General features: G+C 41.9%; 2 protein-coding genes across 2 annotated transcripts in view; one reads left to right on the top strand and one right to left on the bottom strand.

Moving 5' to 3' along the window:
* The window catches only part of LOC117562505 (zinc finger protein Aiolos-like), a 65784-nt gene that overhangs the window by 18324 nt on the left and 25208 nt on the right, over positions 1-22252 (bottom strand). The window lies entirely within an intron of this gene.
* Positions 1875-20737, top strand: LOC117562504 (insulin-like growth factor-binding protein 4). Its single transcript, XM_034240341.1, has 4 exons — positions 1875-2750; positions 12630-12790; positions 14191-14316; positions 16492-20737. Exons 1-4 carry the CDS (start codon positions 2393-2395, stop codon positions 16627-16629), a joined length of 783 nt encoding a protein of 260 aa, XP_034096232.1. The 5' UTR covers positions 1875-2392; the 3' UTR covers positions 16630-20737.

The raw sequence follows: 22252 nt of genomic DNA on the forward strand, positions 1-22252 counted from the left end.
GAGACAATAATCTGCGCTTTTAGTACCACTATTACATTTAGCTATTAAGAAGATGAGATGGGTCAGGTGGCTGGAGGAGTGATTCAAATGTGAAATTGTCCTAATAAATGTCTTGTAACCTTCATGTTACGTGAGCTAAATACACACACAGATAAACAGATACACTATTGGCCAAATGCTTAAAGTACTGACCATAAACAGCAAATTAACAACTGGTGTCTTGCCAGAGTTGTTATTCAACTAATTTGACGTCATCTGTTTATACTTTGTAATAATATAGGCAGAACAATTATTTTGAAAAAAGATGAAACGTGTATACACATCGGTTGTAGTTCTATAGAGATGAACAAATTAGCTCGTTGGCAAAACACCTAGAAAATAGCATTGCTAACCTCTGAGTAACCGTCCTGAATGCACCCCACACAACTGCATTTCATTGTGCAATCCTGTATTGTATAATGACAATAATAAATCCTTGAATCCTTGAAACACAGCTCGTAAATAAAACTGCTCATAAATGACACATAATGAAACTGCTGGCTCTCTGGTGAGCTCCAGGATCAGTGAGCCGCTCCACTAACTACCCAATGCCAGACGGGCTGTTTAAGTGAAATTGAACAGATGTCGTTTTCTTTCAAATATTTCCCTTGGAATGCAATGAGTGGCTGAATAACGGGCATTAATGTTATTTCTGATCAAGTTTGAGTAATGAGGAATGTAGATGCCATGTAACCAACAACAACACACACTGCGGCACCACCTGAGTGCTGCGCGGCCTCATTGTGAGGCTTGGCTACCAGCCCAAGGAAAAGAGCTGAAAGAAAGCGCTCTCACAAAGACATTACAATACATGCTGGGTTTCCATGGCAAAACGGAGGCCAAGGAAAATAGGAAAAAAAAAAAGAATGAGGCTTCGACCAATAAAAGCCATGATTCAAACCCTTTAAGGCTGGGTGCAGGGCATATCTCCCACACACGCTGATCTGATACAATCTTTCATGATCACAAACACACACGTATCATAAACTCGTCCACTTTGGAAACGTTGTTAAAAGTTATCCTGCAATCCCAGTGGAGGGAGGCTTTTTTAGGACCGTCTGGGGGGAGGGCGGCATTGAAGATGGAGGGGGGGGGGGGTGGTTAGACTGTCCATTGGCCTTTTACAGCTGCCCACTCCCGTTAGTAGCAAGGGAGAGAAAGAGAGAGAGATCTGGGGGCTGACATAATGAGGGGGATAAACAGAGTGACCACTTGACGCACAAGTCACACATGCACACACAGAGAGACACACTCACACACACACACACACACACACACACACACACACACACACACACACACACACACACACACACACACACACACACACACACACACACACACACACACACCTTGTTGAGTGAGCAGGCTTGAGGTTGCTTTGTTGTTTGAACAATGTTTTTCGACCCCCGAGGCACATACATGTGTGAGAGTGTGTGAGTTTGTGTGAGAGTGTGTGAGTGTGTGTTTCAGGCATTTGGGGTTTATTAAAGTGAAACAGGACTGGTGTGTTCTCAGTTTTTTGTTGTTGGTGTTTCATCATTTCAGATGGATATAAACAGGTTTTTTTTAATGAAATAAGTCGAACACGTATGACTGAAGACGATAAGAGAAACCTGTGTGTGAACAAGTGAGAGGTTGATTTTTTCCCTGCATGCACTCAGGATTGAGAAAGGACTAGTGAGGGAGAGTGTGTGTAAGCTTGTGTGTGAGAGTAAGACAGAGGGAGACAGAGGGAGAGAGCTTTAGCCTGGCTTTTCTCTGCTGTGCTTTTCAGCTCCTTTCTCACTGTAGAAAGAGGCGTGTCCATGGACCAGTATAAAGTCCAAGGAGAGCCACTCGTGTTGAGCCATTCTCAGGAGCCTTTACACTGCACACCAGCAAGAGGGGTAACTGCAGCTGTTACTTCAAACACTGCCTTTTTATGTCCTGCTCTGCATTTGGACAATTGTAGACCGGATTTTTTGGGGGCTCGTTCGAGGGAGGGCGAGCTTCTGGACTCGAACTCGGAGCGACAACAAGACTCACCTGAACACAGTGCTGGATATCCTTCCTGTTCATTCTAACGTAACAAAAAATAGTTCCTATCACCACGTCACTCGCCAGCCGGGCACATCAGAAGCTGGCTCCAATTTCTGCACTGTGAAATTGAATCAGAGGAACAGAGAGGCAATACAGCAGAGGCTTTGTGTCCCTGCAATTGAAACACTAACCAGCTGAAAATATCAAAGAGTGTCCTGGACAAAGCGCTCCTCTCAAACCTCTCTCTCAAATCTGCAGTGGAAGTAGAAAGTGAGGGGAGAGGAAGGCAAAGGGGAGACTAGAAGGATTGTGTGCAGGTGCCGGGGCTGTCATGGTGCGTGGAGGTGACGGGGCAGCGGCTCCGTCCTGCTGGACCCTTTGGGCATTTGGCGCCCTGTCGCTGCTGGCACTGTGCCTGTCGGACCAGGCCATCCGCTGCCCGCTGTGCACCGAGGAGAGGCTGGCCAGCTGCCGCCTGCCTGACGGCTGCGAGGAGACGGTGCGGGAGCCCGGCTGTGGCTGCTGCCCCACCTGCGCCCTGCCCAAAGGGGCCCACTGTGGCGTCTACTCGCCCCGGTGTACCACGGGCCTCCGCTGCTACCCACCACGCGGCGTCGAGAGGCCGCTGCACTCGCTGATGCACGGCCAGGGGGTGTGCACTGACGAGAGGGAGGTGGAGGACAACTCAGGTGAGAGTAAAGGGTTCTGAACTCATGGAGAATATATTTTCCTTTTACTTGCTTTTAGTTTAGAGGGTGGCAGTAGCTCAGGAGGTAGATGGTCGTCCTCCAAATGGACAGTTGGTGGTCTGATCCCCAAACCTTTCAGTCAACATGTTGATGAGTCCTTGGGCAAGATACTTAAACCCAAATTGGTTCCGATGGCATGGCAAAGGGTGTCTGAGTGCTAGTGTCCCTGAGCAGGTGCCGTCTGTATGAATGTGTGTGAATGCTGACGTTTTAAAAACTGGAAAAGTTCTTATAAATACAGTCCATTTACCATTTATTGTAAATTACAGTTAGGGTTACAGATCCAAAGCATTTAGATCATATTTGATATGTGCAAATGTGAAGATGCTCTCTTAGGGTCAGCCACAGCTGAGCAGGTCTCCACCAAGCAGACCAGAATATCTTCTGACTCCGCTCCCTGGGCCTTACCTGAGCCGGGCACGGTCAAAGTAAGGTGTGTGTGTGTGTGTGTGTGTGTGTGTGTGTGTGTGTGTGTGTGTGTGTGTGTGTGTGACAATGTGCTGCTTGTTGACCCTAATCACGGCTAAGCCCCGAACCAGAGCCTGGACACTCCCCAGCTCCTCGCACATGGCCTGATGGGGGGGTGCACACACTCCCGGCTGCTCGCTGAGAGAGGGGCCCTGCTGTGAGACGCAGAGCCGGCTCCTGATAGCTGAGGTGGGCGTGTGTGAGTGTGTGTGAGGAGCTTCTGCTGCATCCTTCTGCAGTGTGTATGACCGTGTGACGTGCTCGTGAGGAAGGAACCATGCGTTTTGTAAATACGGAGAAAAGAATACCTTCATATAGCTCATCATGCAAATACTAAACTAAGATCCTGCAGGTTAACGTGCACTGAATTGAAATGCATTGTGGGAAAAGAGCGTGTGTGTGGGAAAAGTGAATGTGTGTGTGTGTGTTTGTAATAGGAGGAGGTAATAAAAGCTGCGTATGAAATGACTGTAATGGAGTGTGGCGAGCGTGGGGCTATTAGAGCTCTCTGCAATCAGTAATTCATTTGGTGCTCTTTCATGGACGCCCCCCTGCCTCCTCCTCCTCCTCCTCCTCCTCCTCTTCTTCTTCCTCCTGCTGCTGCAGACGTCTAAATGTCTCTATCACACTCTTTTGGTACAGCTTTTTATTTCCTTCTTTATTGTTGCATTCACTTTCCAAACAGAAAGTCTGTTTCCACTTTCACAAGGTGGGACGTCTAATACTGGAAGTCTTATCTACGCTTCCAGTTCACTGCTTTGACGTTGACTTCTTCTCCGGTCTCCAGTGTTTATCTTCCTCTGCTCTCCACAAAGGGAGTGGTGTTGATTTCCATTAAGCCATATGAGACAGTTGTAATAATGTGTCTTAGCTCTTTCATTGGTTCCAGATCATCAGCTAACCTGCCAGTCGTTAGTTCCACTGATCTCCCAGACAGTAATGGTAGTAGAGTGTCTGTAAGTGCCAGAACACCAAAGATTTGGATGAACTTAGCCAATAGAAAACTCCCAGGACTCTCATCTTCATTGCGGTTTCCCCTGGCCCCGGATGCACCCCCGCCCCCCCGCCCCCCCCCCCTAACAAGCCTTGGAGCGCATCGCCCACCGCGTCCAGCTCCTTCATAAGGATGAGCTCATCGGCACTCTTGCTGCCAGAGTTGAAATGAGAGCCTTCTGCTCTGTGTGCAGGGCCAGCGTAGGTTAGGCGTTGCATGACTAAATGGAATCAGAGAGAAGAGGAAAGCTGCTCAGAGCCTGATAATAAAACTGGGGGCTGTCCGTCTTGCAGAAGGGTTATTGTTTCGGCTCTTTGATGCTGTCCGATCAGCCTGGTTTCAGAGTACAGGGAGGGCGTCTCCGGTCCGGGGCGGCAGTATTTTGGAAAGTTCATAAATTTGTTTTGGGTATTCTGTAATCTGAGTGCTCAAGTCTGTTTGCATGCACACTCCTTCTTACCGCTGGAATCTGTCATAACAAAGCGGGGAAGCACGGCCCGATAAATCTCACTGTGAATCAATTCTGCCGGGCAGCAGCTCAGATCGCTGGATAAGAATGTTCAAAGTAAACCATGGCAGGGGGAGAGACAATCAGAAAGGCGTAGGGGGAGAGGCGAAGAGCAACTCCGGTCAGAAGCAGGAGATTTCCTTTGTGGCGCATTCACCGTACTTATGCATTATTAAACGGGGGGTGCATCTCCTGAATACATGTCTGACACTGCCCCACTCCTAGCAACAGTGAACATGCTAGATAAAAATAGAAGAGGGTTTTTAAAAACCAAGAGAATTTATAATGAAAAGTACCCTGAGATGGAGGCAGAGCTCCACAGTCCACTGAAGGGAATTTAGGATGCTAATACTGTAGTTGCAGCTCTGCATCCAGATACTGCAAAATAACATGCATAAGATTTGTGACCTCTCTTTAAGGCTGGTTTTATACTTGCTACTAATGAAAGTTAGAATAAAAATTCATGAAATCAAGCTGGCAAAGTTTATGAGCCATCACCCCTTGTGTATTTAAAAAGTGTTATCAACCTCATATTCTTGAGACAGCTTCATTTCATCTTAATCTTTCATTCTTAGAAACCCTCGCTAACTAGATACTCAGAATGAATCATCATGCGTATGTTGGCGTCTGCTACAGCATTCCTGCCGAGTCGGCCCTGGTGTCGTGTTCGAATGCTTCCCTCTGACAGTGAAACGGATATTATTTACAAATTGATAAAGATGTCAGATATGAAAAATCTTACACCTACAGGCACTGAAGGAGTTGCATGAATGGAGCTGTTGACGAAGCGTGACTCTGTCCAACTGCGCCCCATTTTGCTGTGACGCACGCAGGTCTTGATGAAAGCAGCATGCTAACTTTGATTTTCCTCAGCACGTTTTGGGAGATGTGGATGTGCTATGTGAGGATTTTCAGCAGATGTCCCTTATTGTTGTGTGTTTGCTTTCTTTTGTGCTGTGCAGCCCATTTGTACAGCTGCGGCTCTCATGCAGGAGTACATTTGATCAGCCCCCTTCTCGTGTTGGAGATGAGGGACACAAACAGGCCAACATAGTCCTGGCCATGAACACAGGCCCAATCTGAGCAGGACAGTGAAACGTTGGAATTCTTGGGAAATAATTCTTGCTTTTGGGTGTGCCAAATTGGCTCCACATCGCCACCATTTATATGAGCAATTGTCCTAGATGTGTGAATTATGTAGGTATGCACGGTGGCCGACCACTGCGTTTTCAAAAGGGATACAAATATAAAAACACAATTGTGCCAAAACACATGCTGCTTAGACACAACGCTGCAAGAAGCACAAAACACAACGGAAACAGGGACAATAAAAAGGGATGCACACAGCTGGGACCGTAGCGCTTGGTGACATTAGGAGATTCAAATGTTGGCACTCTCACAGAGTTAGCCTGTTTCATGATTGTAAGTGTTTGTCAATATATTTGAAATGACTAGGTTAGCTACATTAGCTAGCTAGCTTACAGCGTTTTGTATTTGCAACGTTACTTTTATGCAACGTTGCGCATGTTTCGTCAAGTTGGTGAAGATGTTTCCTCATATGCATGTGTTTTGGCACATTTGTGTTTCTATATATTTGTATTGTTTTTGAAAGTGCAGCGTGTTTCTCCTTATGGAAGTGTTTTGGGCCATTGTAGCCCGTCCCACCTGTCAGCCACCGTATGTAACACGCAGACACAACACAAAAAGTCGATTGGAGGAATATCGTTAACCCAACAGGAAGTTGGCAATTTAGATTTTGATGGCGTTTTTTACATTTGAAAGTGCTTTACTTGAACGAACTTCTCTTATAAATGTAAATCTAATATTATCTGATCCAATAAAACAAAGAGGCAATTTACATGTGGATGTATTGACTTAATGTTAAAGGTCCCCTATTATACTGTTTTTCATCAATATATTATAGGTCTCAGATATACACAAAACATGTCTCTGAAGTGTTTGTCTGAAACACCAAACAGATCATTGCAGCATCCCATAATCCCCTCTGTTTCAGCCCTGTTTCAAAAGTGCTGATTCTGTGTCTGTTACTTTAGGTGAAAAATAAGGAGCCCCTCCCCACGCCGCTCTGATACCTCTTTCACACCAAGGCTTTTCTCTTTCTAGCTCCGTGCTAGAGCTTTTCTGGTTCGGAACCGGTTCTTCGGTTCAGCTCCCGCTCTGTTCACACCGCTCAGAGCCCGACTGGTGCTGCGTCATTGCGTCATTGTTTGCGTTATGACGTAACCGTTTGCGTGCCTGCTTCATAAAGCCAAACCGCGCGGAAACCCCTCACATCGACAACAATGACCGATTGCGAGCGCTACTCGTTTTGGTTTTGCTCTGTCGAAACGAAATGGAAGAAATGGGACGACTTTACTACCAACTTTACAGTCGTTACATGCTACATTCAAAAGTTCTTTACATCATCATCATCAACGACGATTCCATAGGAGAAAGAAGGTAAATATACGTCCTATTCGATGGCGTTAGAGCTAGCTGTTGCCGTGCCTCTGCACGCACCAAGCTCAAAATACCCAGCTTTGCAGCATTAATTACTATGGTATAACAGTAAAACGGTGCTTGCTTTCTAGACCGACAACTTTTTGGTGCTTGAAACGAACCGGATTCCGGAGCTTAGAGGCGGCTCCGCTGCAGTGTGAACAGGAAAAACCGGTGCTTTTCAAGCTCCAGCTCCGAACCGGCCGCTGGAACCGCGTTGGTGTGAAAGGGGCATGAGAGATATTTGGTTAAAAGAACACAATGGTGCTCTAGGAGGAGATTCAGGTGATAAGGGGGGGGGGGGGTTACCTTGGTTGCTGATTGGCTAATGGTTACACAAGCCAACAAATCGTTATGACATCATAAAGTGGCCAAAATCAGCTCATTTTCAGACAGGTTTTTATATAAATGGATCAGGACAAGAAGAGAGAGGTCTTTTTTTCCTGCCCAGAGGGGAAACATGTTGATGTATAAAAGACATGAACAAGTGGATTTTGCATAATAGGTCCCCTTTAATACATGCCTTTCATATAATGATCAATACTTGTATTGATATTTCAGGTAGTATGCCTAGTCACTGGTTCGTTAAGATACTGTAGTATTAACTTCTTCTCCTTGCACTGCAATTATACATATATTTTAAAAAGGGCAATCCACTCAAATGAAGTGAATGATATACTTAAATATGATTTGATCTCATTCACTCCGGCTGCAGCTTTCTGTCATGTCTTAGATCTATTCGAGTAGTAGATTCAGTGCATCAACAATTGATGAAGTAAAGTTGGCTGGTACGGTATGATAGATTTTTACTAACACATCTGTAATTAATGAAAAAATGGTGATGTCTATTCCATGAGGTTAAATATGACTTTAATCATATTAGATCACTTAATATTGTTGCACTCAGATGCTTTAAAACATTTTTTTTAAAATCTAGATTGAAAATTAGGGTTGCGTTCCGAAAACAGAAAGAACTGTGGAAGAAATGCCATAGGAGGCAGGGAGTGTGGGAAAACCCTCTGGATTGAATTGATATGACCAAACCATGTTTGATTTCCACCAGTGCGATCCAAAGGGTTTTTGTCAGGATCAAAACAATGTTTGTACTGAAGGTAATCTAGCTGGGAGATGATCATGGCTTTATTTTTGGGATGCAGTTTCTTTGACTTTCGCACAGCAGTTTATGATTGAAAGTAAGAATGTGCATTTTTTTATCCCTCACTAAAATGTTTGTCTTTAAGATGATCTGCTTGTAAAAGTGTTAATGAAAAAGGACAGTCAACTGGTGCTGCCCTGCTCTCTTTGGATTCAGGCTCACAGACGTGTCGTACTTCAGGATGTCTGTTTTATAACATCAGTAGAAAGCAAAGTGGCCAAAGACGCATCAGCCAGTCCAGCAGCTTTCCTTTTCACAAAGGTTGCCTTTGTGATTCACTGTTGATTTAACTATCTTTTCTTTGACAAATGACCCTTATCCAACATTTCCACTGGCCTTTTGACCCCTAGTAGTCTTTAACAGTGTTTTTAGGAGTGCCCCAAACATTGACTCAGATGATTAACTGATTCAAAGAAAGCTCCTGCCAGGAAACCAGGATCCAGTGTTGACTAAAGTGAACACTTTTTTGGGACAAGGCCTAGTTGACTTTGGAGCTGTCTGCCAGCTCTCTGTGTTGTAAAAACACTTATCAAACACTTTGGAGGAGTAGCCTCCCCAAACAGTGTTCATTTGTCAGGAGATTAGTTGCTGTCAATATAGTATAATCTATTATTTCTATCTCTGTCACAAGAACCAACACATTACACTCAATGTTTTCCCGCATCTTGTGAAAGTTTGAAATGAAATTGACATTTAAGCCTCTCTGGGCAAGGTTTATGGAATGAATAAGGTGGAGGAACAGGAATGACCCTGGCTAAGGCAAAGGCCTCAGGAAAAGATCTGATGCCTGACTGTGCACTGAGCCGTGACTCTTCAATGCACTAAACAGTGAGGATGGATTCAAAGGAAAAGACAAATCCTTTACAATGTTTTCATGGGCTATGGGACACCTAGAACTACGCACCAGTTGCATTTTTAACCCCACCCATCAGTGATGTCACAGTGTATAGCACGCCCTGAAGTACAGTCCTACATCACTGCAACAAAAAGTAAAAAAGTAAAAAAATTGCTCAGCAAAAACAAGGAACTACTTTCTATATGGAATACTTGACATTTTGATTACATTGTGACACATTTGTGGAATTCAAAAGCTACATTTCCTTAACTTTCCACTTTAAGCTCGATCAAAAAAGTCAATCCCCATACAGATACATGTTCAAATGACCAACTTTACAGCAGTATAAACATGTTACCATCCTGGTACAAACACTTTTTTGTGGTCTCTATAATGAGTGAATAAAATAAAAATAAAAACAATATAAACCACTTATTATGATTATATTATTGCAAAAAAAATTGCAAAATGACGTGCATGGTCACATTGAGTGACAGGTGGGTGAGGTCACAGGTTTCTAGCTGCTGGCCGGGTCTGCCACCAAGGATCCACCTCTGCTCCCATTTTGGATTAGCCAAGAGTTTGGATAAGTTTGGCGGTGCCGCGGCGCACACGCTGAACATTGGCTCTTGAATGTCACAGAGACAAGGTCCACATTTTATCCAGCCTATGAATGTCCCACTTAACTAAGTGGGACATTCTATAGTTGCAAAATATAACCGTCATGACTTCTTACATAGGTTTGCCACTTTGTTGTTACATATAGATACATACTCATACAGACATGAGGGGACTGGGAAAAGCTGATGTTGGCTCTATGTGGTGTAAGGATACTCAGCAGCTCCTGTTAGGGTCTTCAGACTCAAATGTAAATGGATAATCTATGCACCACGCTTCATGAGCATCCTGTAGCGATCCTCAGCATATTTGTATTAATAGAGCAGATATTATGTTATTTTTTTAAAAGGTGCATCTCAGGTTTTTGTACAAAGGTCTCACAAAGGGGATTCTCTTTTGGCTTAGAATTACAACATATTAAAACAAAAAAAGACAGGTGAAGGTAGTTTCTGAATCTAAGTTAGATTGTTTAGCATAGATGTTTATCAAGATGTATTTCTTTTTGCTGTGCACTTGTGACTGGCAGAGCACTGCATCAGCTCCATGCTGATCCAGATCAAATGAAAACAGAGCAGTGGCGACTTCCTCTGCAGAAAACAGCAGTGGTAGCAAACAGGACATGCCACCCCTGACCCACTTCAGCATCACTTTGGCTCTCCTTACTGAGAAACTCAGATTTGGAAAAGTTTGAACTGGTGAAAGAGGAGAAAGAACAACTTGGAAGAAAGGAAACAGCTGAAACTCTGTTGGCGCTTGTGAAACAAAGTGCTGATGAGTGAGCCTTAACAGCAACAAGACTAAAAATACAAACAGCCGAGAGACACTTCCCCACGGAAAGACAAGCGGAGCAAAATGACTGTCTGTCAAGTTTAGACACACACGGTCACCTTCCAACACAGGTCGACGCCAAGTTGTTTAAACAATTATAATATCCCAAAAATGGCCCAGCATCAATTTCCTGTAAACAGCGGGGCTCGGACTAACTAAAGCTTGGGATGGTTTGGATGGTTTGGATGGTTTGGATGTGGACGTGAACAAAAGCTGCACATTGCACAAGATTAAGAAGAGTACTAAGCCACCTTGATGTTTCTTTGCCAAGAGCTATTCAGTGAATGCCTGGCAGTGACCTTTGATATTAACCATGGCTCAGATCAGGTTCAATGATCGGAGCGAGAACAGCTTCACACACACAGTTTAAAGTGCTTTGATTCTAGTGCCAATCTGTAAAATGCCCCGGGTTATGAGCAAAAAGACTACACTCTGCCAAGTCTTGTTGGCCACAGGTGAAAAAGCACACACAAAACCCCTTACCCTCATTTTAGCTATCTTCACACACACACACACACACACACACACACCACACACACACACACACACACACACACACACACACACACACACACACACACACACACACACACACACACACGCACACACACACTTGTGCCCACTTGTGACAGTGCAAATACCCTTTAACAACCTCCATCTGGCACGGAGGGAGGTTGTTGTGGAGGGGTGGAGAATGAGGAGGGAGGGGGGCATTTCCTGAGGAAGCAGCTGTCTGCCTGAAGGGCCGCAGATCTGCAGGATTACAGGGATGCAAAGGTGAATGTGGCACAGACCATAATGTACAGAGGGTGGTCGGACAGGGGTGGTACGGTATAAAAAGCCTCAGAGCTGGTGGCATGGCGGTGGTGCAGAAGAAGAGCAGCAGATTACCCCTCAGAGCGGGAACATGGCTCTGTGTCCTTGAGGTTAACCTGGCCTCCTTTTTAGCCTACATCACATGGCATACAGCTGAACATGGTGGACAAGGACTCATTGCCTCATATTGTGCTCATATCATTAAAACACATTGAATTCTAAATCAGCATTAAATGTCTTTGCATGGTATTCATTGTGTTTTAAGTCTGTATCTGTGCACGGTTGCAGAAAAAAGAAAGCTGTACTTATATAAATATTATTATATGAAGTATTTGTAGAATTCGATTACAGTCTTGTGTAACTGACTTGTGCAAAACAACATCTTAAAATAACTCCAGAGCATTGTAAAAGTCCAAAAGTCTACTGTTATTGGAGATGTAATTATTTACAAAATTCACAACAACAAAATATAATTGTTCAATTCAACATTTTTACGGCACTCAAAAAACGGTTCTCTTCCACTTGCTGCACATTAATGGAGGTCCATTCTGACATGGTATATTCAGGTTGATTAACTAAAAATGCCTCACTAATTTAAAGAGGCCCTTTAATGCTTTTGAAGGGTTTCCTGTAGTGTGCTCTATAGGTTTGTGTGCATGTAAGTGGTCAGCAAAGGCTAATAGCCTGAATAAAGTTCCCTCCAGATGGAATTTATCTCTCACAAACTTGTTTACATAGTGCCATCACTATGTAACACTCGCGCTGGCTAGCGCTCCAACACATTGTTATAGGCTAAGGGGCGGGACATTGCCGACATCTCTAAACATTAAAGCATGTCACATAATAGGGCTTCTTCTATTGAACCCATTTATTCATTTTAAGGGATAATCCTTCAAGGATTTTAAATTGTTTTTTTGGGGGATGTCACAAAATATGAAGACAGACATTTAGAGCTTCATTGAAAACCTCAACAAAAGTTTTGAAATGTAGAACAATGTCAGTTCAGCCTCCTACAACTGTTTATGTAATACTTGACGTCAGTGCAATGTCCAATTTGTTGACATGGAGGAACTAAAACATTTCCCCTCGTCCTTTAGCAATGGAGAGGCAGGATGAGATCATCCCTGAACACCCGAACAACAGCAACATCCGCTGCAGTCCGCAGGACAAGCGCTGCATACAGAAGACCCTGGCCCGACACCCTCCCAAATCCAACCAGAGAAATAACAACGCCCGGGAGGAGGCCAAGGCGGCACTGGTGAGAGCAACATCTTCTGACATGTTCAGGGAAAACAACAAAGTCATTCCTTCTGCTGCAAAAGCCTCAGCCCAGCAGGTGTTTCACATTAAGGCTTTATATTTCCAAAGCCACGAGCGTAACAGTCAGGTTATAAATGTACAAATTAGTTATTTACAGATCGTAACATTTAATTGCAGTCTTGCGGAACAAAGTACAGGTGCACATTGACATCAGCATGCAATTTGATGCTTTAATGTTGGCAAGAGGGGGATCATAACATCCACATGAATCAGTCACAGACTGCTTTTACCACAGTGCATTCATTTAACACAGACGTTTGCCAAACATGTCCACGTGTCTCCCGCATATACAGTAGGTTAGGATTTAAAGACTTGTGGTGAAGCAGCTGGATTGGCTTTGCGGACTGATTATAAACATCGGCCACAATGATGCATTCACATGCAATCATTAGTTGGCTTGGGTAATATAAACCTCTGCGATGTTGAGTTGATCTTTTATGCCTGATTTGCTTTATTTGATTTATTTCATCATATAAATCATGATAGCAAAGTTAAAGTTGGTATTGCTCAATTCATATAGTTGCCTGGTATTTATTTCCCACTTTAAAATGCCACTTTTTATTTTATTGCATATTTGGTGTTCATTCCATTTTTGCCCAACTGGAATGATGTCTTTACATGTGGTGGTTCATTTGAAGTTTATCATTTAAATGTTCTCCCTATTTCGTTTTCTGAAGATCAGCAATACTGTTTTGACTGCACAATTGGGAACATTGAAGTTTCATTTGTTTGATTTCCCTATAACCATTTCAGTTGCAACGAATACACTCACACACAAGTTGAAGCTCTGCCTTACTGCTGCCTTCACTGTACAGCTAAAGTCTAACAAATGATACTTTAAAGACATTATTCCAAACATTCCTCCTCAGAGTGGTGCAGGAATGAGTCCTTAAACCCTGACATTGAGTTAGCATTTGACCACTTCTGGTTCATTGTTCACAAAGTCAATGGTTTTTGAACGTGTCTTTTGTTAGAAGCCTGATATATATTCTGTTGTTAACACAAGAGATTTTAACATTTGATATGACATCAAATACATCACTGAACATCCCACTGGTGAATCTCCAAAGCCTCGATGTGTCATAAAAACAGCGGTTGCTAAAAAGTGACTTTGACTAACTAAACGTCATCACACCGAGCATTAGCCTCCTTTAGCTTAGCGGTGGTCTCACCGTGATGTCGTTTCGATATTAACATTTGAATGTGCAGTGTTCCGAGATTTGATTATCGCACAACACATCCCTGTTCAGATCTAAAACCGACTACATTGTGCTGCCCAGCCTGATCTGGAATGCTGTTGTGTACAGACATCAAATAACAAAGTGATTTCTCCTACAGGCTCCATGTCGTGCTGAGCTACAGAGAGCGTTGGACAGGTTGGCGTCAAATAGCCGCACACATGACGATCTCTTCACGATCCCAATACCCAACTGTGACAGGAACGGAGATTTCCACACTAAACAGGTCTGTGACCAGGCTTTACTGAATGACTGAGCAGAACACTCTTTGGTCATGTGAACTGGCAAACTGTGAAGCATATTATAAAGCCAGACTAATCTTTCAAACTTCATCAGGAACATAACGCAAAACATGCCTGCAGAAGATGAAGTATTGTCTTACTAGTGGAATAACAACACAGACTTGCTCCAAGCAGACTGTCACGGAGATGCCAAGACCTTTTTTTGCAGAGATTTGTGGAGTCGAAGAGAGACCGATGGTTTGTTAAAGTGGTTTTCTCTAAACAGTTACCAAAAATCACTTTATTACTGTTATGGATGCAATTAGCGCTTCGAGGCAGTCACTTTTTTGTTATTGTGCGTTTGCACGATTGGGCAACTGCGCAGATAAGAGGGAGACAATCAGAGAAGATAACACAGATAAGACTGCTCAGACAATCAAAGCAGAAAGCAGACGCAGAGTGAGTGATAAAAGAACGCTCTGCTAACACAGTCTCCGTTGTGTTGGTTGTGTAACGCGGTTAAAGTATCTGTCTGCTCACATTCACAGGCATCTGTTTACTGTTTAACCAAATGTGCACTGTGATAAACCCTATTGGGAAGTAAAGCACAGGTCATAAGGGACAACTGGCAATCATTCCATGGCAGGGTTACTCGCAGATCCTTAACTTACCTTAAAGGCTTTTGGAAACTGTAAATCATTAAAGGAAAAGTACAAAATGACCCAAACAGTTAGGATTACAGGAATCATTCAAAGTCCAGAGCTGGAATCTCATGAGTTTTGTATATTTGACCATTTAGGGAAAACATAGCCAAGTGTGCATTACAATGAAATCATCCTTATAAGCTTAGAAGTCAGGCCTGATGTCATCCATGGGGATTATGGCCCTGCCAATACGCCTTCCAATGTTCTTTAAAGATGATCAAACAAGTCTGTCACCTCAGTTTGAACCTCCAGTCATTGATTTCTCAGGGCAGAACAAGCTGTTGACACAACACAACACAACACAAAGATAACTTATCTCCTTAACAGAACTCGTTAGCAAACACCTGCATGTTTGCACATCCAGACATTCCTATATTCACTCTTTTTTAAGCTGTTTTGCTTTCTGCTCAATGCTGCACATCATTCAGTTCCATTTGTTCTCAGTGTGACGTTTGGTAAAGGACAGGCAAGGTCAAATAGGCTTTGAGAGCTCATTGGTTGAATACAGAAGTCGGCTGCTAAAGAAATACTCAGATATTAAAGTTTGGACCAAAGATATAAAGTATTGATGCCATGAAAGAGAATGTGAAACCTAGGAGAACTGCTGAGTTGGTTGATAAGGGACCCTTATTGTATCGTTATGAACAACTTTAAAATACATATAGTTGTTCCATCTATTGTTAAAAGAAAGATATTTGTTAAAGCCAGCTTTGCCAAATGTGATCGCATTAGAGACTTCAAATGATCGTATTTTGACAACAGTCGTACGCTAATCATGAGCATGCAAACAAACAGGTGTGAATGTGTAACCTTAGACACAAAAAGTAAACACATATTCATACAACTTGTGATGCCTTCAATTCGATTTTATGTATATGTCTTTCTTATATAACATTCATCAAGCTGTGCGAGTAGGGGGGGGGGGTCCCTAAGTTAATCAGTAAGACATGTAGCGCGACTGGAAGCTGTAAACTCTCTTCCAATGAGTGTGAAGCAGCAGGAGAGAGCATGCCAGTGCTAGCGAGACAGGCATATTGACGTCATAGCCATACACAGATCATGATTGGCTGGAGAGTGTCCATGTGAGAAGACATGCATAAGATAGGATCAATATTTGGCGATGCGAGAATGCATAAAAATGAGACAAACAGGCTTTAGACATGCAGTGTTTTAGGCAGGCTCATTTCCAGAGCGAGATGTAAAGAGACACATTGACTTTAGCCCCTAAAAAGTCGGTCATAAGAGTAGATACCAAATGCCACCTTGTGAGAAAAGGTATTGGAAGAGTCACAAATTGGTCAAATGATCAAACATTGGGCACTTTTTGGTATTATTCCCAGGGGAGGACGACATTAGAGTAAAGATATGATTATCATACATGGCATTGCTGAGTAGAGCAGCTTTAATATTGGAACCTGCGGTCGAAGAGACTTGTTAGAAGTGACTAGAATATGTATATATCTTTTCTGCCTGCAGTGTCATCCCGCACGTGACGGCCTGCGGGGAAAGTGCTGGTGTGTGGACCAGAAGACGGGCATGAGACTGCCGGGCCCACTGGAGCCACGAGGGGATCTGGACTGCCACCAGATAATGACTGCTACCCTGAGGGATTGAGGAGTGGATGGGCTGTGGGGTGGGGGCAGGACCAGCTGGATTCTACTGGTGCTTATTAGTAGAACTACGCGAAGAAAGGACTTTGCTCTAAAGCCTCGCTTCACCTGAGGCCGGTACTTGAGCCTGCGCAACAAAAAGGAAACCATTGATTTATTTTGCTATTTTGTTTTCTGTGTGTGAGAGTATGTGATCACAGATTTGTTTGAGCACTTGTTGTGTATTGTTTCTATGTGAACTTCAAGACCGAACGTCTTTAGCCACATGCGCTTTAAAGCTACAGGTAATTGTGATCTTTGTTCGAGAGCAAAATGTGTTCTTTTCTCTAGTCTAGCTTCAGTAGATGATTGTTCAAAATGATGTTGCATCAACCCTACCAGATAATCAGACGTGAAATACCACAGGAGCTGTTAGCACTAGAGCGGCTGGAATAACTGCATCAGGACAATCCAGGAAGATGATCAGATAAAGGATTGTGTTGGTTTTTCACACAATATGTGAAATAGATTGTAACGTCTCATTGTCCTATTTGTCCATCACCCCACCCATCTGGTAACTAGGTCAAAACAAAGCACAAAACGTGTTTGCAAACACAAAGTCTAGTTCAGTGACGACACAAGAGCAATAAAACAAGGGATGATAACAGATCAAATGAACAAAGAAACGGGGGAGGGGGGAGGCAAAGGAATGCAACGATTCCCTGCCATGAGTTACCAAATGATAAGCCATAGCTTTTCCCAACATCAAACCAAAGTGGAAAGTGAGATAAAAGAGATTACTCTCAACAACAGTATCTCTGACAGGCCAGAGTAGATTAGCTTCACCGCCCCGTGGCTAACTCTGCTAGCTCTGTATCCTGGTGGTGTGGAGGGACTGGCAGCACAGCAGGCACACACCCTGGACCCTGCTGATAGGCTAATCGTATTTCTCCAGCTGGTGCTAACAAGCCAGTGTTACTTTGATGATGTATGAATATGCTTCAACATGAACGACTTCTCTCCAAACAGACTGCTTGGCAGGGCTTTCATGGTGCTATATACTGATCGTGCCAAAAAACAAACAAAACGGCTTCTGCACTTTTGGGGTATTGTTGAAGAATGGAACAGAAGACTGGGATTTCAGAAAGGGAGCATTTAGCATCAGCAAGTGTGAGGATCACCTACATGTGTGACTATCTGCACTAGCTACTGGCCAAGAGGGCTTTCAAAGTGTGTATTCAAAGTTATTGTTGAAATGTATAGGTTACCTGACAATAGAGTGGTGCAGGAATGAGTCTTAAACCCGGCAATGAGTTGTTTCAAAGTCAATGTACTTTTTGTTTTTGTTTAGGTGCCTCAAGCTTACGCTATATTCACGTTTTGTTCTGCAATATAAAATACGTCAGTAAACACCGCAATGGTGAATGTCTGAAGCTTTTATAAGTCTTAAAAACTGAAATGTCTAACCAGTGGCTTAATGAGACTACTTCAAGTTATAAGTATAGGCAAAGAATAATACAAGTCAGTGGTGATACTCAGTCATGTGACCGGGATTTTGTTTGTTTGTTTTAGAGCCTAACGTTAGCGGTTTGCTTCTGGCCAATGCATTTTCACCGGCCAGAAGTCAAACATGTTGTCAATATGTCAAAATTATACTGCTGAACAAAACGTGTATCATAAACATGTGTTGGCTATGTTCTGCAATATTTCAAAACATTTGATGGAAAATCCCATAACCTTTAGTTTAGGTAGCTCTTGTGATGCTAAGTTCTGGGTCGGCCTACACAACTACTTCACTTCACTGTACCACTCGATAGCGCTGCACTAACACTTCAGATAGCTGGCCTGTTGTTTCATTGGCAAACGTTGTACATTGCAGGTGTGATGAGTCTTTAATATACAAGCAGAGCATAATAAGCATTAATGAATAAACTCCTGGCAGCAAAGCCACTCCAAGTCAACATGAAGCTGGAACTGAGGTTGAGTTGCAGTAAAGTATAATGATTATGTGGAAACATGACAACGCTGGCTCTCATATCGCCCGTAGGGCATCAGACTAATATTAAAATGAGTTATTTACCAGTGCAAATATCATAGCTTCTCATCAAGATGCTGTAAGTGAGGCTAGTAATATTCTTATAGAAGTGTGTTGTACTTGTGGCAGGATAGCAGGCTTAAGCTAATGCTGGTGTTTATCACAACCAGATATGGACAGCCTGCGCGTTGGAGACTTTGGTTTTTATTAACTCAAGCACAAATGTATCTAAATGTGTCATTATTATAAGAAGAGCATAAATGTCAAGCTAACAAATACATTTGCAGTGCAGTCATTACAGATATGTCACAGATAAATCCTATTAAAAAACAAACAGATTAAAGCTTCTGTCACAAAATGGATTTCTTGTTATTTGTATGTCTTCAGACTCTTACTTTTGAGATGGCATATCAAGGCTAATGTAGGTTGAGAAAAACTAATGATAGTGTGCAGGAAACGGGAATATTCTAAATAATAACCTGATCGCGCACATTTACAATAAACAAACTAGGATGTTTCCTGAGAATTAAAGTGGTATCATTAATCTGTAATCTGTCTGCTAGTATCAGCTTATCCAAATCAATTTGTTGTTTTCTTTTGAATAGGCCCAATTTATTGCAATGTATATTTAAAATCTGGATGCCCATGATAATGTGAATCTAGGCTAAAGTGTATTTTTTTACTGCTGAATTTGATTGCAAAATATAATTTGATTAGGTCTTCTATTGCTGGTAAATACCCCTCAAGGGTTGGAGTCAGTGGTGTGATGAGGTCTATCCATCCAGCAGAAAAACAATGATGTTCCTTGTTTTTTATTAAATGTATCTCCTCAGAGAATATTCAAGTTTTTACTTGCACATTTCCATCGTATATATCAGATTTCTTTCTCAGAATATAACCCTTATTTTAGATCCGTTCAGCTTTTAATAAGACTATTTGAGCTCAAAACACTGAAGGGAGGTTCATTCAGCTGCAAACAGAAATAAAAGAAGTGCCATGGAAACTTTTATTGTTATCTTTATAATGCAGTTTTGCAAATGTTTCCGTATTGAATTGGGTCTCTTTCTCAAATGCAGAGTGCGTATATCAATTGTGAGTCTGCTGCTAACTGGGGACAGTTCATATGAGCCAGAGTTCCCAAAGGTCATCTAATAAAAGTTCCCCCACATCATCTCAGCATTTCTGTGAGTATCTCCAGTGCATCCTTAAAGACACTCAAGCTAAATAAAAAAAAGCAGAAAAGTTCAAATTCAGTTTTAAATAGGTTTACATATTAAAAGGTAAAGCACAATAACCAATTCCAATTCCTATTTTCTTGTCTCTGTCTTGGCCTAGTTAAATATGTTGTATTTAATATCAGTCAGAATTTTAGATTTTGGTTGCCAGTTACTAACAACTCTACATACTGTGAGTAATTGAATGTGATGTAGTGTCGCTGAAGTCAATGATCAATTTGCTGGTGTATTGCCTTGATGACTACTTTCTTGTCACTGAAGAAAGAAATGTATCCAAAGATAGTTCACCAAAACACAGACGGATAGACAGAAGACGTATGGGTGGAGAGTCATGCTGCAGCTTAAAACTGTCAAAAACCAAATATCCTGAGAGTCGTCCCAAAGACAAAGTATCTGAAGACATCAATACTCATTCAGTGAACTGCATGCACACAATGAAGTCCCAGCTAAACCCTATCATTCATTACCAGATGAAGGGTTACTAAACATGTTTCTCTGGTAAGTGCAATCTGTGAGAGAGAGGGCCTTCTAACAACATGAACTGTGTATATAAGATATAGTCCGTTGCTTGATCTCTAACTTTGATGTACTGAACAGTGATTGCATTTCTCGCCAATAGACTGTTCCTGTTTGCCTTTGATATTATCTAATCATTTGTAGAAGATATGAAGAAATGTTTGCATGCATACAAATGGACTGTGGTTGGAAACAGCGTAGGTCTTGTGTATCTTGTCCAGAGCAAGACCGTTATACTAAAACACTGAAGCTATCAACAAATGAAATGATCATTATAATGTAAATGTTTACCTGATGAAAATGTACACATTGTAATACATCAATTAAAACATTTTAGAAACTACAAATCTATGCTTTCGCTGTTGTTATTATGATTTGAGCTTATATAATGTGTTGGTGTGTGGGCTAACAAGTCAAAGGAAGTGTGGACATCAATTGGTTGGAAAGGTTTTTTTCTTCAGTCACTTGTTGCTGGATATCATAACCTATAAATATAGGTCAATGCTTATTTAATAATGTATTTATATCTTGTATTAGCTAATAATCTAAGTAAAAAAAGTCATTAGTAAATAAAAGCTGTCAAATAAACATAGTGGAGTAAAAAGTGCAATATTGGCTTCCAAAAATGTAGTGGAGTGGAATTATAAAGTAGCATTACAAAAATACTCAGGTAGTAAGTACTTCAAAATTGTACTTGAGTACATTACTTAAGGAAATGTATCTTGTTACTCTCCACCACTGAATACAACATATATTTCTCATGTGTTTTGTTGTGATTACAGACTCCAAGGTAATTGCCATATAAGCCTAGACTTTTAAATGTTACTGTTTTTATTTATGTTTTACTTTAAAATGGACAACTGGGGCATATCATTAAAAACTCAGTGCTTTGTCAGTGCATGAGGTCGTACATTTAGGGATATAGAGTTACAAAAAGCCATAAACAGTGAAATAGGACAACACACGTTTCTGTTTTCTGTAAAAACGTTGGATGCAGAAAGGCAGTCAGATTTGGCTCCCCTTGTATGTCACATGCTAATTTAAATATACAACTCCCCCCATCTGAGTCTTTTGACATACAGCTTGAGAACTACCTCTCAAGCCAATCAGAGCAGACCGGGTTTTAAAAACATAGAATCTAAAATGGAGAGTTTCATAAATGGAATGAATACAGTTATATTAAGGAAGACAGAATGAGAAGTAATGTGTTTCTTTTAAACATGTGCAATCTAAACATATCCGCTTGAATCTCTTTAAAAAGCACTTGAGATAAAAATATTGGTTTATGTTATGTATATGTTATCAAGAAGGATATTAGGATAGGACTTTTTAAGTTGTATCGATTCATTTTACAATGAAATAGGATCAGATAAAACATAGCATGATTAAATAGCTGAAATTATAGAATCGTTATTATTTGTCACATACGCGGCTACTAACTATTTGTAAATGTTACATGTGATTTCTTAGGTGTTTGAAGTTTAGTTTTGTTGACCTTTGAGTTCCAAAATGCAAAAAAGTAACCAAAGCCGCTTTTAATACTGTGCCAAAATCATCAGAAAATGAAGTACTTATTGTAGACTTTTTGGAATTTCTGTAACTAATCATTGTCCCGTATGTTCCCTGAGGATATGTTTGACTGACAGGTTAATGATAATACTCAAGGCATTTACCTCTGGAATGATACATATGCCTGCAGCAGCTTCTAAAAATACCTCCACCATCCACTGCCAGAGTAAACTTTCAGCTCTGCTTAGTTCCACTGCCTGGGTCTATTTTGGGGAGCTCTACAGGCTTAAGAACTGGGTCTGAAGCTGCGCTACGAAAACAGCTCCAAAGGTTCTCCTCTGATAGATGTCACG

The sequence above is a fragment of the Gymnodraco acuticeps genome, unplaced genomic scaffold, assembly GCF_902827175.1.
Source record: "Gymnodraco acuticeps unplaced genomic scaffold, fGymAcu1.1, whole genome shotgun sequence".
NCBI lineage: Eukaryota > Metazoa > Chordata > Actinopteri > Perciformes > Bathydraconidae > Gymnodraco > Gymnodraco acuticeps.